The sequence below is a fragment of the Equus asinus genome, chromosome 2 (genome assembly GCF_041296235.1).
Source record: "Equus asinus isolate D_3611 breed Donkey chromosome 2, EquAss-T2T_v2, whole genome shotgun sequence".
In the NCBI taxonomy this organism is placed as follows: domain Eukaryota; kingdom Metazoa; phylum Chordata; class Mammalia; order Perissodactyla; family Equidae; genus Equus; species Equus asinus.
Window position 1 is genome coordinate 189,361,225 of NC_091791.1, and position 19,219 is coordinate 189,380,443.

The 19,219-nt window shown below is 36.0% G+C and overlaps 1 protein-coding gene across 1 annotated transcript in view; it reads right to left on the minus strand.

The window, feature by feature from the left end:
* Positions 1-19,219, minus strand: part of MDGA2 (MAM domain containing glycosylphosphatidylinositol anchor 2) — a 780,771-nt gene that overhangs the window by 27,141 nt on the left and 734,411 nt on the right. The window contains 2 exon segments of the mRNA XM_044765576.2: positions 8,563-8,721; positions 9,200-9,355. Of these exon segments, the coding sequence (XP_044621511.1) occupies positions 8,563-8,721; positions 9,200-9,355 (315 nt within the window).

Genomic DNA, 19,219 nt, shown 5'->3' on the forward strand with positions numbered 1-19,219 from the left:
TAGAGCCCTGATCACCATGAGGCACAAAGCGTGTGCCATTCATCCTATCGAACGGAACTGAGTGAACTCAAGACCTAAAGGCAAAAATGTTCATCACAAGAAATCTATACTTGCAATGAAGTTAGTTTAAAAAGTTGGCACCCTGGGCGAGAAACAAAGCAGTTCACTTATTTGCTTACCATTAATTCAATTAATGGAATTACATTATTAATTACACTGTAAATGAGATGTGTATTTGCAACAGTAGACTTTCTCAGTCATAACGTTAATTTTTTTCAAACATCCTAGCTTCTACTGTCCATTGTCTGAGGCACCATCATCAATGAGCAATTGAATAGGGGGAAACTAAATGTAAGCGTAGTTGGCGGTTCACAACCAGAGACTTACAAAGTAAACACGACGCACCAGGTATTACACATGGTCTTAGTGCAGGGTCTGTGACAAGCATCTGTAACAATATTTTGATTATAAATGATAATAAATCATGGCTGGATTCTATCTACCCCCCCATTTAAAAATGTGTCTTACTTTTAATTATTGGAGGAACCTCCATCCTGTTTTCCACAGTGGCTGCATCAATGTACATTGCCACCAACAGTGCATGAGGGTTCCCTTTTCTCTACATTCTCTCCAACATTTGTTATTTGTTCTCTTTTTGATAATAGTCATTCTGTCAGGTGTAAGGGGATGTCTCATGGTGACTTTGATTTGGATTTCCCTGAGGATTAGTGATGTTGAGCATCTTTTTATGTACCTGTTTGCCATCTGTATGTCTTCTTCGGAAAAATGTCTATTCAGATCCTCTGCTCATTTTTTAATTGGATTATTTGTTTGTTTGACATTAAGTTGTATGAGTTCTTTACATATTTTGGATATTAACCCCTTATTAGAGATATCATTTGAAGATATATTCTCTCATTCAGTAGGTTGCCTTTATGTTTTGTTGATGGTTTCCTTTACTGTGCAAAAGTTTTTTGGTTGATGTAGTCCCATTATCTTATTTTTGCTTTTGTTTCCTTTGCCTGAGGAGACACAGCCAAAAAAATCTTCTGAATTAAAAACAAAAACACTAGTTTAAAAAGATATAAACCTAGAGATTAGCAACAGTAGGAAGCCACTACTGCCCTTAGTCTGGGGACAAAGAGAAGAAGCCCCACCTGAGACCTGAGTCCCCCTCCACCTGACAGAAGCTAGAACCGTCTCAGGTCTGTCTGGTAGGAGCTGGAGCCTCAGGGAGGTGCAGCTGCTCCCAGACATGCCACCTAAGACTGTGCGGGAGGAGAGCAATGCCCTGTCTCCTCCCCTCCTAACCCTCCAATCTCTCATCACTTAGCTGCATCCAATGGAAAGGCAATTCTCAGGGGAGCCTGAGAAACACATTCTGCAGAGGCAAAATACTGAGCTGAGAAGGGGCAGGGTGAGGAATGGATCTTCAGGCAACAGGTAGAGGACTGACACAGACTTAGAAAATAAATCAATCAATCAAAGATACACACACTCCTATGTTCATTGCAGCGTTATTTACAATAGCCAAGATATGGAAGCAACCTAAGTGTCAATGGGTAGAAAAATAGAAGGTGTGATGTATGTATACAATGAAATATTACTCAGCCATAAAAAAGAATGAAATTCTCTCATTTGTGACAACATGGATGGATCTAGAGGGTATTATGCTAAGTGAAATAAGCCAGACAGAGAAAGAATACCATAGGATTTCACTTACATGTAAAATCTAAAAAACCAAACAAATGAACCAAAAAACCAAAATAGAAACAGACTCATAGATACAGAGAACAGATTGGTGGTCATGAGAGGGAGGCAGGAAGGGTGAAACAGGTGAAGGAGATAAGAGGTACAAACTCCCAGTCATAAAATAAATAAGTCATGGAGACGTAACGTACAACACAGGGAATATAGTCAACAATATTGTAATAACTTTATATGATGACAGACAGTTATTAGTCTTATCAGGTTAATCAATCTGTGGAAATAAATGTTGAATCACTATGTTATACACCTGAAACTAAAAAAAAAAAAAAAAACCTCTTAATTTAACAAAGCAGTTCACTGAATGAATGTCTTCCACTTACTGCATTATTTCCATATTGATGACACTGGTGTTATCAGTCTTAAATGCAAACAGAACTTCAGTGAGAGCACTGACTAATTCCTAACAGGAGAGTGGCTTAATACCAACTACTGTCAAACAGCACACGGTTCGGTAGCTATTCTCTAATATCTAAATGCAGAACACTGAACAACCTCATCTATGCCCTCAGCCACCTGGGAGCTGTCTCTTGCAAGGAATGCAATTCTGAGAATTTATCAGAACGCAAGTATCTCAAAATTACGTATTTATTCTGCTGAGACTCTTTCTGCAGTCAGTGTAGTCAAGGCCCTAAAACAATGGCACCTCATCTTACGAATTTTTTCAGGCTCAAACTGTCTCTCATGTGATGTCTAACTGCAAGGAAATGATATGTCAGCGGATTTCCTATTTTAAGGACCATATTTGAGATATAAGAAAGAATCTTGATTTTTGAAAACTCTAATCAGAAGAAATATGATCTTTGACCAAAATGAGAATAAAAATCAGACTCCTAAAACCATGCAGAAGATTATCAACTTCGCCTTCTCCATGTCTTATATAAAAACATTGAAGTCCCCAGTTTAAAATCTTTGAATGCCAGCACCGAGAAACCTTTAATCCAACTCTTGCTAAAGGAAAACCTGAAACATCTTATTTAGAGAAACCTAATTAGAGGTGAATTTGATTCATTAAATTCTATTTCAACATTTTGTTAGATCATCATGGACCATAATATTTCAGCTCAAAACATAAGTTTTATTCTCTAATGTGTTATGGTCTGTCAATATATAAAATTTTTATTTGATTATGTTTTATATCTTTCTAAAGTACTAAGTGAAGATATTGCTAAGAGTGTAGCAGTATCTATGTTGCTTATAGATATAAAGAGAACTTTTATACACTACTAAGAGTACTTTTCTAAAGATCAATTTCCCTCTGAATTAATTAAGAAATAGGCAACACTTTTGCTTTCCTCTACGATTTAGCTGCCAGGGCACCTAGATTCAAATTCAAGCTAAGTCAATGATTTAACTTCTATTTTTTTCCCCATCCTATCCTAAAAGGCTTTGATGAAACTACCTTCTGTTTCCCACCTAAACTGCATATTTTCACTTCCCCTTGTTTTGTTACTCTTCCAGTACATTCAGCAGTTAAAGAATCTAGTCTGGATTATTTCTTTAAATCTATTGAGCATTTGCTCTTCCAGAGGATAAAATATAAATAAATCATGATTACTGTCTCAAGGTGCCCACAGCCTAGCCGGGGTGAGGGTGACAAACATTAGGACCGAGATGTGCAGTAGCTGCTATAGGAACTGAAGGAGCAGAGCGGATGGGGAAGAATTTCAGCGATGTCCTTGACTTGGATTTTGAAGGAAGAGTATGCGTTACCTAGATGATTAAAGAGGAGAAATATTGACTCTATCATATGATTTAAAAACTATTCATTCACTTAATAAATATTTATGGAGTGGTCAAATAAACATTTACCTCTGCAGGGTACCATGTGATGGTGAGAAACATTGTGTCTGTTCATCTCAAGCATGCAGTCAGCAGGACCAAGGATACAGCCTACGAAGAGGCCCCAGATACAACACAGCTCGAGCTGGGGAATCTCGTGTATGGCTGGAATAAACTATGGAGCTGCCCCAAGGAGATGCCAGAAAGGCCTATATCCTTGAGGTCGCTATGTTACTAGTTGTAGAGAATAATCTTTACCCCCAGAAACTATGGGCCAAAGAGATACCAGGGAAATCAATTACCAGGCTAATTCAGTACTGTACGCGAGACATGGCAGGGAGGCAAACTGAGCATCATATTCTAAAATGCAGTTCAAAACGCACAGGACTGTGACCTGATCACCAGCCTCTCCACCTCTCTCTATCTGGTTGAGCAGTATCTGCTGCCGTCCACACTTTTTGAAAACGGCTTCCTCTTTCAAAACACAACCTTTTCATTTATCTTACAGAGAAAATAGAGACTGGCAGGAAGGCAAATTTCATGTCTGTTTGCTGATCTGGCATCTAGGAATGCATCGGAAGCCACACTTTTACTTATTTTCTTCCCACCTCAGTGGAAGTGACATTGGTTCTCCTCTTCAAGGCTAATTCATGACCCCAGCTCCAAATTCCCATCTTTTCAGGAAACTTCCTTCCCTTTTATTTTTGTGTCTCTAAACTTACCCTTTCTATTATCTCTTTTTCCTCTTAAAATAGGCCCTTCTCCAGCCCCACTTCTCTCTACTTATCACTCCTTCCTCACCCTCCAGATTCATGAGAATAGACTTCGTTAACAAACCCCTTCTCCTTGCCTCCCATGTGTTCCATAGTGAAATTAGCTTTCTAGAGCCTCAACTTCAGTGAGCCATTCTTACCAAGTTCCATAAACGTATTCCTAAGTGATTTTGTATTGTTATCTTTAATTTCCTAGTATGATATGATGCTTATATCTCACGTTCTTCTTTCTAGAAATGAAGTACCTGTTTTACTGATCTAGCAATAAATGAAGTACCTATTTTACTGAGCTTTTGTCATATTCAGCGACCTCATATGAGATTCGATTTCTTTGCAAGAACATTAGAAATTCAGTTGGTTAGTCAAAAGTCAAAATGCCTACCAGTAGCTAAAGGATTGCTGAAATCATCTTATATTATTGCCAATAGCCAGATATTGTATCATGTACATAAACATCAACGGTGAGTTTAAAGTTAACACATTGTAGCCTTCGTTTAGTTTTTTCTTCAATCAATTTTGATGAAACCTTGAACTTACAAGAAATTGTACCAGTGTGGCAGACAACCCCTAAGACGCCTCCCAATGATTTCAACCTCCTGTTTTCCTCGCCTTGAGTGTGGGTTGGAATCATCAACTCAATTATAATAAAGAGACTAAGGCAGAAGTTCTGGGATGTCACTTCGGAGATGAGGTTACCTAAAGCCTTGGGCATGTGTTTGCTCTCTCTGGGGAACTGCTTGCTTTGGAGGAAGCGTGTTGCCATGCCATGAAACAGTCCTATAGAGATGTCCACATGTGAGGAATTGAGAAAGGTCTCCGGCTAACAGCCACTAGGAAATCAATATCTTTGCCCAACCCCTGTGAGGGAGTGAGGCCTGGCAAAAACTTAGTGAGTGGGCTTAGAAGTATATCCTCCCCAACGGAGTTCTCAAATTAGACTGCGGTCCTGCCTGACAGCCTGTCTGCAACCTCATGAGAGCTTGAGCTACAGACACCCAGCTAAGCCATACCCATCTTCCTGATCCACAGAAACGGTGACATAACAAATGGTCATTGTATTAAGTCACAAAATTTGGGGGAAATTTCTTACACAGCAATAGATAAGTAATGTAACATATTTGACTTTGTTTCAAAGAGGAATCTCCTTTCTAAGTAATGTATAACTGATCACCCATTTTTGTACTATTAAAAAATTATGACGCTTCTCAGTGATACATTGCCTGTTAGTCACAGCTAAAATAGCAAGGATTATTTATGGCTACCCAAGAATAGTAACTGCAATTAAGCTATTAGAAATCCAGGACAAATCATTTTTGAATCTGGGTTTCCAAAAGAATGAATAAAACTGAGAATGTAATTTGTAAAACCAGTGACTATAGATGCCCCCCAGGTTTACAGATGAATGAGTGTCTTAGAATAATATTTGCAAAGATGGAAGATTTCAGCTACAGGCAGCATCTCCCTAATGAGGCAGCTCATCTCGTCCTAATTGATTAGTCAATGTCCGGAACAGATATTTTGCCTAGATTTTAGTGCAACATGATCGTACCCTGCTGAGAGGGACACAAGTGACAGACCTGACGCCTACAACCTTCAACCATCTGATGAAGCAGAAAAATGGCACAGGTATCAATGTGGCAAATGTATGAGAACATGGAAGAAATGGAGAACTGCCTTCTCTCTGAAATAATCAGAATAAAACTAGCAGAGTTCATCTGGACACCCATGGACAACAAAGAGGATATGAAAAACAAGTGCAAAGTTAAAAGTGTGTTAAAATTATCTCGGGACTCAACGCAAACACGAAGAAATTTTGAGAGGGAGACTCATAAATAAGGTAGATACAAATTTCCTCGATAAAGTAATTCAAAATATTGATAGAATTATTTATATAAAAAGCAACTAAAAATGTGCCTGTTGCAAGGTAAATTTGAAGAAGAGAAAGAAAGTCCATGAAATACATTCAAACTGCAGAGTAAGTTAAATACACCCGATCCACTTAAGGGAAGAACTGGAGTTGAGCTAACCCCACCTTTGTAGGAAGATAGTGATCTCGTGCAAATAGGACAGCTGGCAATCGCGTGGAGACTGAATTCCTTTCATAGTGTAGGCCTCAGTGAGGACGTGACTATGCTCACTTTCCAACTGCTTTTCCAGTCTCTCTTCTGTTTCTCAATGACTTTAGCCAGCCTGATAGGATTTATCTTCCCAAATCAAAAATCTTATGCTCATTGTCTGCACAAAATCTGTAATAACTTCCCCCGACTATTAAATAGCTAAGCTTTCCTGACATTCCAATAATTCTCCCTGTGGAGCGGTGAAGCAGGCGGACACTGCATCCAGCTTCCCAGAGTGGTATCATGGCTTCAGTACTTATCAGCTACGATATGGTGACAATTAAAGTTCTCTGTATTTCAATTTCCTTATCAATGAAACAGGATAAGGATCTTAATTAGCACAAATCTTTATTGTGAAAATTAAGAGGAATAATCTGTGATGCATTAGGAGCAGTGTCTTGGTCCAAGATAAGTACTCCAGAAACATTAGCTATTACTTTATTATTGCTGTTACTGCTGCTATTTGAGATTCAAAGTAACTTAAGATTATGAATGTCTACCATCTGACGGAAGATTTTATAAATGTTATCTCGTTTATCTTGAACTACAAATTTCCAAAATAGGAGTTGTTTCTATTTTACAGATGAAGAGACCAAGATGTAGACATTTTAAGTGACGTCTCTAAACTCTTCCAGTGACTGACTGCTACGTTAAGCTCCCGCCCAGGTTTCCTGACTTCACATTGAGGGCATTTGTAACGCACAAGAGCTATCCTTCCAGGCTCGTCACCTGTTGCCCCACTTTGAAGAACACTTAACAGTGTGGCTGTTAAGTATGAATACCAGCATCACCACTTTCTTGCAATTCATACAAACTCTCTGTGGTTCAGCTTTCTCCACCGTAAAGACAAATAGTGGATACTCATTTTTATCAACTTGTTATGAGGATTACTTCATTTAAATAGTACAGTAGCTGGCATATATCTCGTGCACAATTTTATTAGTTTATGTCAATGTATTTATATTTTTAGTTTTATTAATTTATGTCAAGACACAATGTCATCTTAACTTCCTGCGTTTTGCTTCCTCATGACCAGGGCCTTAATCCTCCCTGTGTTCACCTCTGTCTATTGAAAATGTACCTCCCTTCGTAGAGAAATGTTTTCCTTTGTTCTAAAGCACTGCCCTATTCTTCATTGGGGTACAGATCCATAACCTCTCATGCAAGCTTTCTGGGGCTAGATATGCTTCACCATTCACAACTTTGTCTTATTTTAGAAAGTCAAAATAGCCTATATCTTGTATATTATGTGACATCCCCGAAAGGATCTGGTACAGGATCCCATAATTAAATGTAGTAATATTTCTGCTGCAAATAGTACAAAAATATTCACACTCATTTGGTTACATACAGACTATAAATAGGCTCATATCAGTTCAAGTCTTATAGTCTAACACACGTAGATGAGTCAGCACGTGCTGCCAAATAATTAAATTAAAAAAATTTGTGTTTGGTTTTTTTGATTTTAGATTTTCACATAAAGAATTATAGACCCATATGATCAGTTTTGCTACGTTCTTTCTCTAGATTATGTGGTATTCTGCGAGCTGGCGTCTTTACTCATCTCAGCCTCCATCACTGTGCAAGGGCTCTAAGGGCAGGAGTGTGTCTTTACCTTTGCATCTTCTTCAGGACCAAGGATGTTCTTAAATCCTGCTAGGCGTGTTAGGCATATTTCATAAACAAGAAAATATCACACCAGTGTTCCAAATGTGTAGATGGTGCTAAAAGCACTCATCTGCCAAATACGACAATACTCCTTTTCATGATCATTGATACACACTGAGTCATTATTCAGATTTCTTTGGAAAGAAGCAGCCTAAATTATTCTGATATTAATTCCACAAGATCTCAAAATAACTAAACCCATTGGCGGTCTACGTGATTAGAATTCCAGAGGAGGCAGGTAATGCTCCAAAATTTCAAATTCTAATCTTAATTTGGGAAATTAGGATACCATGGGGGAACATTCTTAGCATCTTATTTTGCAATTTTCAGGCAAGTAATTTAAAAGTCAATGATGGTATCCTTTGACTAAAACAGATTTCACGGTGTTGTTTGGAACCTTTTCTCTTTAGTTATGATTTACTTTAGAAGAAACAGAGTAAATCTTGCTATCTCACCTATATGTTGTCCATACATGTGATAAAAGAAGCTGAAACAATATGCAGTGTTCGTGGGTCCATATGGGTTTTTGGGAGCTATGCTGAAAACAGGGCTGAGAAGTCGAGCCTTTTCACCTTCTAATCTGGGCCGAGACGTCTCAATGTACATATAAAAACCTTTAAAAAGACAAAATACAATGTTTAAACACATTATTATTAGGGATGACATGAAATTTGAAATTACTCAGAAGTTTTGGAATTTTCATATGATGTAAAAATTGACAGGAGGGTTTGCACCTCATCTATAAAATCTGTATATGGATAATAATATAAAAAGTAAATGATCTATATAATTAAAGATAAATTGTTTAAAATATATAAAAGCTTCAGACAAAATTGGAATTTTAGACTTGAAATATCAAAAAAAATTCCTAATCTCTCAACTATGTATTTCAACGAGTTCTGAGGGAAAATTAATGTCTACAAACTTTGAAAAATCTGAATTATTGATACTGTACATAGAAAATTTAATGTTTTATTCCACCAACTTCAAATCTGTAGCTAAGTACACTCTTGCATTTCATACTAAGGGCGTTTCTCAAAGGCCAAGGCTGGAGTACGATTGTTATGAACACACCGTGTCAGACCCTCCTACCTTCTTTGGAGCCGCTACGATCAGCGTTAGGTCCGGTGTTTGGAGTGTATTTTGTATTTCTTGTTGCAGTACTTTGCTTTGTCCAGTCAAAATTATCTGTATCATCTTGGGTGAACAAACAAATGTTACCATCTTCAAATCCACAGTGAAATTCTCCTGTTAACAAATTTTAATGAATGTGATTAATATTAATTAAATGAATACAAACATCACAATATTCTTATAAGAAAAACTTAAAATGTAGCACAGCAATAATAATGCGAGATTGCAATAATGGCACCAGAGCCATGATGGTGCATGATTGCGACCAAACGTAAAATGATTTCAACTTTAATGAAAAAGAGAAATACTCTTGATATAGAAATCAGTCTCTTATTTGAGAATTTAAACCCAAACCATTTTCCTCTGAAATATCTGGATAACTGAAATTAAAGAATATAATTCACGCTTGAATTATGGCCCAAGTTTCCCAACTTTCATTTTTCAAGTACAGGGAAAATCCAAGCAACACTGCCAATCAGAAGACGATCTTTTACTTTACCTGAGAGCACCTTAAAGCTGTCACCGTGAGGTCATAAATGCTCACACCATGTCTGGAGACGCTTCCGCATACACACATTTGCACAAATGAAATTACTTAGGGGAAGATGATGGCAAAGTACTGTAAAAAGTAGTCATCTAGTATACTTTATTTGAATGTGAATTTGTCAAATGCTTGAACTTTACTAGAAGTGAAGTAACGGAGAGAAGTCATGAAGACCCTGTGAAAGGACTGGGATTTCAGGGATGCCTGACATACGCTGAGTTCAGATCCAACAACCAGCCCAGAGAGAGCTGTCTTCAACTGTCCCTGGGATGAGGGAGGGAGTAATGTTTCTAGGCATCAAAGGGTTTTCTTGCTGAAATGCACCCTGCTTGAAATATAGGAGTAAATAAAGGGGATGATAATGTCCATTGGACAAAAGATTAAAATTATCCTTAATTGACAAAAATTAAACATAGTTTCTATTATTTCATTCAAACCCAGAACAACTCTTTTAAATTACAGTAATACTGACTCATGAAGCTCACAGAGGAGAAAACTTGGGCTAAGCTCAGCTAGTAAATAATAAAGTCCACACTGAGTATAGATTCCGTGCAATTCACAGAGATGAAATCATCTAAAGAACAGAGACTCTCAGTTGTCTCCTTTCCCCTTGCAGTGGGTCAGACTTATCAGATATTCTTGGGAGTAGAGGCCTAGAAGTTGAGCTCATGCCCTTGAATTAATCTGTGTGCTTCTTTACATGAACAATGAACTCCCCAAAAAGGGAATTAAGAAAACTATCCCATTTAAAATAGCACCGAAAAGAATAAAATAGGAATAAACTTAACCAAAGAGATGAAAGACTTGTACATTGAAAACTACAAAACATTAATGAAAGAAATTAAAGAAGACACAAATAAATGGAAAGGCATCATATGTTCGTGGACTGAAGGAATTAATATTGGTAAAATGTCCATACTACCCAAAGTGATCTATAGATTCAATGGAATCCCTATGAGAATACCAATGGTATTTTTTGGTTTTTTTTGAGGAAGATTAGCCCTGAGCTAACTACTGCCAATCCTCCTCTTTTTGCTGAGGAAGACTGGCCCTGAGCTAACATCCATGCCCATCTTCCTCTACTTTATGCATGGGATGCCTACCACAGCATGGTTTTTGCCAAGTGGTGCCATGCCCGCACCCGGGATCAGAACCAGCGAACCCTGGGCTACCGAGAAGCGGAACATGCACACTTAACCACTGCGCCACCGGGCTGGCCCCACCAATGGTATTTTTTTACAGAAGTAGAAAAAAAATCCCTAAAATTTATATGGAACTACAAAAGACCTCGAATGGCCAATACAATTATGGGCAAGGAGAACAAAAGTGGAGGCATCCCACTTACTGATTTTAAAATATATTACAAAGCTACAGTAATCAAAAGGGTATGGTACTTATACATTGTTGGTGGAAATGTAAACTGGTACAGCTATTGTGGAAAATGGTATGGAAGTTCCTAAAAATCTAAATATAGAACTACCACATGACCCAGGCACCCCTCTTATGAATGTAGACCCAAAAGAAATAAAATCAGTACTTCAAAAAGATATGTGCATGCTCATATCTACTGAAGCATTATTTACAATAACCAAGACATGGAAACAATGTAAGTGCTGACTGACGGATGAATGGATAAATAAATTGTGGCAGATATATAAGGGGATATTAAGCCTTAAAAACGATTATCCTGCCATTTGCAGCAACATGGATAAACCTGGAAGAACTTATACTAAGTGAAATAAGGCAGACCCAGAAAGAAAATAAAAACGCATGCTATCACTTACATGTGGAATTTAAAAAATAGTCAAATACGTAGAAGCAGAGAGTAGAATAGGGTTATTCTATTAGGGCAGGCAGGTGGGGGAACGAGAAGCTGCTGGTCACAGGGTACAAAGTTGCAGCTATGGAGGATGAATAAGTCTAGAGATGATGACTATAGTTAATAATACTGTATCAAATACTAAAAATTTGCTGACAGTATATTTCAGGTCCTCTCATCACACACATATATGGTAACTACGTATAGAGTTCAAATGATAATTACCTTGATTGTAGTAATCATTTCACTATGTGTATATACATACATATATCAAATAATCATGTTGTATACCTTAAAAATATTCAATTTTCATTTTAAAAAAGGAAAAGAGGATGGTACTGGCATAAAAACATATAGACAAATGGGACAGAATAGAGACCCTAGAAATAATGCCATGCACATACAGTTAAGTGATCTTTAATAAAGCAGCCAAAAACACACAATGGGGAAAGATAAGTCTCTTCAACAAACGTTGTTGGGAAAACAGGATATCTACATGCAAGAGAATCAATGTGGACCCTTATCTTACACAATATATAAAAATCAACTCAAAATAGCTTAAAGACTTAAACGTAAGACCTGAAACTATAAAACTCTCAGAAGAAAACATAGGGAAAAGCTTCATGACATTGGTCTTGGCAATGATTTTTTGCATATGACACCAAAAGCACAAGCAGCAAAAGCAAAAACAGACAAGTGGGAGTATATTGTACTAAAAAGCTTCCGCACAGCAAACAAGTGACAGAGTGAAAAGGCAAACTACAGAATGGGAAAAAATATTTGCAAAACATAATATGATAAAAGGTTAATATCCAAAATATATAAGGAATTCCTGCAACTCAAAGCAGAAAAATAAATAATCTGATTAAAAATAGGCAAAGGGGCCAGCCCAGTGGTGTAATGGTTAAGTTTGTGTGCTCCACTTCACGGGTTCAGATCCCAAGCGCAGACCTATGCCAGTCATTAGCCATGCTGTGGTGGCATCCTCCATACAAAATAGAGGAAGACTGGAACAGACGTTAGCTCAGGGTCAATCTTCCACACCACAAAATAAAAAGGGCAAAGGATTTAAATAGACATTTCCTGAAAAATACATACGGATATGTGAAAATGTGCTCAACATCACTAATTATTGGGGAAATGCAAATCAAAATCACTATGAGATATTACTTCACATCTGTTAGGATGGCTATTATCAAAAAAACAAAAAATAACGAGTTTTGCTGAGGATGTGGACAAATTGGAATCCTTGTACACTGTTGGTGGGAATGTAAGATGGCACAGCCACTAAGGAAAACAGTACAGAGGGTCCTCAAAAATTAAAAATAGAACTACCATATGATCCAGTAATTCTACTTCCAGGTATTTATCCAAAAGAATTGAAAGCATTATCCCAAAGAGATATTAGCACTCCCATGTTCATTGCAGCATTATTCACAATAGTTTAGATATATAAACTCTAAATATCCATTAATAGATAAACGGATAAATAAAATGTGGTATACACATATAATGAAATATTACTCAGCCTTAACAAAGGAAATCCTTCCATATATGACAATATTTATGAATCTGGAGGATGTTATACTAAGTAAAATAAGCCAGTTATACAAGGACAAATATGGCATGATTACCCATATTTGAGGCATCTAAAATATCCAAACACAGAGAAGCAGAGAGTAGAATGATGTTTGTTAGGCGCTGTGGGGAGACGGAAATAGGGAGATGCTGATCAAAGGATATAAACTTCCAATTATGCAAGATGAGTCAGTTCTGGAGACCTGCTGTACAACATCATGCCTGTAGTTAACAATAGTGTATTGTATGCTTAAAAAGTTGTTAAGAAAGTAGATCTCATGTTAAGTGTTCTTATCAAGATAAATAATAGAAAGAGAGAAGAAGAAAAGAAGGAAGGAAGGAGGGAGGGAAAAAACCATTGGCATTTACAAATAAAAATAAAATAGAGGCTTTTCCCTTTGAATGTAAGGGAAAATTTTGGATACGCCTAAAATTTTTCATAATTTGGGTTAATTTATATATTATATTAAGTTGTTTACAATACATTTGAAAAAGGTATAAGATGACAGTAATTCGCGTTGGACAAAGACGTCTAAGTAATCTCAGCAGTCCTTCATCACCTCTGCGACATACATCTTTACAGTGAAGAAACCTATCACTGGAGAGATTTTATTAAAAGTTAGCACACAAAGTGGAAAAGAAAATACTATTTAAGAGCATAATAACTTTATGATTATCCTGTCACTTTATATGAGGTAATTATAAATATACACAAAGAAGTGTACTCATAAAAAAGTTTATTAAAATAAAGAATATCTTGATAGATAATGAAAATGCACTGATCTGTAAAAACTTATCAAAAGTCAATGTAATAATATTAAATATTAAAAGATCTCATAAAATAAGAGATAATGAGGTCCAGGATTTTCACAAAGACAAAGAACTGAATATTGACTTGGTCTTGAATTTTTCACTAGTTTTCTAATAACAACACAATTTTGGCAGAGTTTCAGGGGCTACGCAGAAATAAATAAATATATTTGAAATATTCTGCATTAAAATATCTCCAAAAGTTTACTTTATTTCCCTGAATCCTTCCCAATACGGTAAAGGAAGAACAAAAACTCAAGGATAAGCAACCTGATGCTCACCGGTCCTCCAGCCCAATGGCCCTCTCGCACTCACGTTCTCTCTTTATGCATGTTTTATTTTTTTAGCTTTACTGAGATATAATTGACAAATAAAAATTGTATATATTTAAGGTGTACAACTTGATGTTTTGATATATGTACATTTTGAAATGATCACACAATCAAGTGAATTCATATATGCATCACTTCACAGATCGCATAGTTACTATTATCTTTTTTTTTTGTGGTGAGAATGCTTAACGTCTCTCCTCTTGGCAAATGTCAAGTATACGATACAGTATTGTTAGGTATAGTCACCATGCTGTACATTAGCTCTGTAGAACTGACTCATCTTGTATGGCTTAAAGTTTATACCCTTTGACCAGCATCTCCCCATTTCCTCCTCCCTCTCAGCTCCTGGCAGCCACCACTCTACTCTCTGCTTCTGAGTTTGACTGTTTAGATTACACATATAACTGAGATCATGCAGTTTTGTTCTTCTGTGTCTGACTTATTTCACTTATCATAATGAACCAGGTTCATTCATGTTATCTCAAATGGCAGGATAACCTTTTTTAAAACTGAATAATGTTGCATTGTATGTATATACCACATTTCTTTATCCACTCATCCATCAATGGACTTTTAGATTATTTCCATGTCTTGGCTATTGTGACTCAGGCTGCGGTGAACTTGGCATTGCAGATATCTCTTCAAGATTAAGATTTCATTTCCTTTGGAGATATACCCAGAAGTGGGATTTGCTGGATCATGAGGTAGTTCTATTTTTAACCTTTTAAGAAACCTCTATACTGTTTTCTATAATGCCTGTACCAATTTAGATTCCCATTAAGAGTGTGCAGTGTTTACTGGGGAATGGGAAAAGATGGGTTAATGGGGAAAGATGAAGAGACCATCTTTACCCTATTCTGTATTCTTGGCACCCTTTTTGAAAATCAGTTGACTGTAAATTCGTGGATTTATTTCTGACTATCTATTCTGCTCCATTGATCTAAACATTGGTTTTTATGCAATTATCATATCCCTTTGATTACTGTAGCTTTGTAATATATTTTAAATCAGAAAGTGTGATGCCTCCAGCTTTGTTCTTCCTCAAGACTGTGTGGCTATTTGAGATCTTTTGTGGTTCCATATGGACTTTAGCATTGTTTTTTCTATTTCTGTAAAGAATGCCATTGGCATTTTGACAGAGACTGCATTAAATCTGTAGATCACTTTCGGTAGTATGGACATTTTAAGAATACTAATTCTTCCAATCCACGAACATAGAACGTCTTTCCATTTATCTGCATCTTCTCCAATTTCCTTCAACAGTGTGTTATAATTTTTAGTGTGCCAGTCTTTTGCTTCTTTGGTTAAGTTTATTCCTAAGTATTTTATTTTTTTGTTGTTGCTATCATGAATAGGATTGTTTTCTTAATTTCCTTTTCAGATAGTTCATTCTTAGTGTATAGAAACACCACTGTTTTTTGTATGTTGATTTTGTATCACACCACTTTAATGAATCTATTAGTTCTAACTTTGGACTGATATTTTGGAGTAGGTTATTACGGCAATTTTTTTTTTAGTTTCAAATGGTTTCTTGGAGATATGAAGGTTTTCATGTATATATACATTTGTATTATTATATTACAGATATATATCTCATATATATATGCCATCTTGCACTCATAATATCTAATATAAAGCAAAAGGAGTCCAAAAAGTAATTTTCCAAAGTTCTAAATTTTAACAATTTTACAGACTTCAAAACCTAAATCAGACCAAATACACTTTCCAAAAAATTTGAAATCTCTTTACAGCTGAAAATTCCAACTCCATTGCTGAGATCCTTGAGACCCCAGAACTCATTTCAACCCATTTCACTTTTTTTTTTCTTTTCAATTAATACCATCCAATCACAGGCACCCTTCGTGAGGAACCAGGCAGAGTCGGAGAAGCATGAGGTAGGACCAGCGTGCTCATGGAGCCTGCACAGCACGGTTCTCTCCACAACGAAGCATCTTCCCTCTCAGTTAAAAATTTCAATCATAAGATTTTTTAATCAACTATAAATAGAAAGCTTTCCTCTTTTAAATTTAAGAAGTAAATTTTTTGAGTCTAATGAAGAACCAGACTATGAAAACGTTTCAGGGACTTACTCTTTAGATATTTTGGAGGTGGATATTTAGGATCAACTAACTTAAGGACTACACAAGTTGATAAAGCACAAAAGAGCATTTAAGATTAGTTTGATTTGCAGCCAATGTAGGAAGTCTCATATCACATTTATTATCCTATTAAATATATATCCTAACATGTTTCTACATTTTTTTCTATTTAGATGTTTCAGATAAACTATAATTTATAATTAAGTCAACATATATTTAAAAGATTTTTAAACTTTATTATCAAGCCAATAATCTTTTTCTGGAAGAAATATTGCTACATGGTATTATAAGAATTCATTATACATAATTACAAATAACGTGTTAGAAGTAAGACTTGGCCGTATTTTCTTCATTTTAAGAAATAATTCAGAATCATAGCAGAAGCAATTCATCTTTTTAATTACATTTTTTCTTCATTTAGATTTTTTTTCCTGACCTGCTTAACTTTTGCTTTCTCCTCAACTTCATCAACAGTATAATTAGTGGGAAGGTATGTTTTAATGAAATGTGGAGAATACACAGTAGGTATATGGCAACTAATTGAAATCTTATAGCAAAATTATAGTAAGAGAAAACAAGTCTGCCAGGGGCTGGGTGCAGGGGCTGAGGATTAACCACAGAGCAGCACAGGACATTCAGGGCTGATGGAACCTTGGGGTGATGACCACACGACTGGATGAATTGGTCAACGCTTCTTACAGACAGACGGGGTGAATTTTAACATATGTAAATTATACCTTGAAAATAAATGACAAAAATTAAAAATATAGCATTTAAGAAGAAGATCTCACATATAAGCAGTCTATCTGAGGGAAAGAAAGGGAACTTTCCATAGCAAAAATCTAAACAAAACATGACTTACTTTCACATGTTGGCCTATTTTCCTCACTTACTGAGTAATATCTGGCTAGTTTATTAAAAACTTGAATCTATAACGATAGCTTTGTTCGATAAAGCATTGTTCTTATACATGTTTGGGACCTGGAGGCAATAACAAGGTTAAAGAAATCAATTAATAAGGGGAAAATGTATGTAACTGTCAATAACGTAAAAATAGTTACTCCTGATAACCTAGAGAAATTGCCGCCTGATGGTTACTAAAAGGCTTTATTCTAAACAACTCTCATCTTCTACCATAGTGAATATTCATTAAGACATCAAAAAGTATACAGCCAGTGGAAATCTCCGGTAGAGAGAGTTAAGCTGGAAATTATTTAAAAATAGAAAATCCAAGCCATTGTTTGAGGACATTTTGTAAAATGCTTGCTGAGGAAGAAGAGTCGCTAACTGTGACCTAAAGGATTCAAGCTTTTAGAAGCGTTCAAATTCTAACTAACGTTGTCCATCTTCAGGGCACACTTGCGGCTTCTGTAACTTTTGCACATAGTACTCTAGACGCACTGAGCTTTGCTCAGTTTTCATCTGAACATGACCTTTATGTCACTGATAGGCACACCTTTCCCAACTTCTTCCCCTATGGGACCTCCATTCAACTCAGGACCCACTCAAATATCACCTCTTCTGGAGTACTTTCTGATTTGCCATAAAATTCATGGTACTTATTATAATTGTATTGAAATAATCTGTTGGCAAACACTCCCTCAACTATATATTTATATATGCAATCTTTTTCAGTAGAGAGAAGCTGTTCAAAAATCTTTCCTTGAATTGAAATATTTGACAATTTTTTCCTGTATCTAGTTTTATCTTTCTGTGACACTCGTTTTAAATATTTCTACTGAAGGTGCAGTCAGAGAACTTAACTCCAAAGGAGTTATAATCAATATAGTAATTACTAAACACAAACAATATCCTGGGTAGAAGCCAGGGAGAATCTGATTTATGTAATTAATTCATCTTGAAATTGTCATGTATTTGTTCTTTTAACAAATGATCATTGAACACCTGCTAAGTATGAGATGCTGTGATAGACACAAAGATAGTGAGATATAGGGAGAAATTACAAACAGATTCAGCTCTTAACTATCTTATAATCTACTGGAGGATATGAGAATATCACAAATAGCTTACCACATGGAAGAAGATAAATTGCTGTGGGAAATCAAAAAGAGGTAATATTTGGTGGAGAAGCAATTGTGCTAAACTTTATAAGAAACATGAACCTCAAAGGGTTGATAACATTAAAGAGTCCTTGTGATGACTAATCGAATTTTTGTGTGTGAAAGCAATATGTAAACAATAAAAATCTGTAAAAAAAATTCAGTATTATAATTTGGATATGCAGAAGTGGAGCAAAAGAGGATCTTTGGTAGAAAATACAGCAAGAACAGAGGTTCTGTAGTTTGGTCTTTGTTATATAATCAGTGAAAGGCTGTTGTAGAAAAGGACATAAAGTAAAATGAGAAAAAAGACTTGGATGTTTCTTCACTACATACAGGGAATAGAGAATGCTGGATGGATGGGAGGAAAAGTGTGAAGGTGGCCGCCCATTCTTTTGTTAGCCAAGAACAATATTTTCCCAGGCACAAAATAGGAGACAAAAATCAATCCTTAATTTAAATGTGAAGTATTATCAAGAGGATGGTGATCAGATTATCTTCTTCATCATAAATGATTGGGATATAGAATAGTGATCCATGAAAAAAATCTTGATTAAACCATTCAAATACCAAGTTTCTAAGTAACTATAGTCTTTATGAGTGAAATGTAGAAAGCAAAGAAAGAAAATTAAAGAAACAAGTAATAGCAATAAAAATGTATGCAATGCCACAAAAGAAAAAATAATCCCATAGTTACATGAAAGACAAATGTTAAGCACGTTGGGGAAAATGGCTT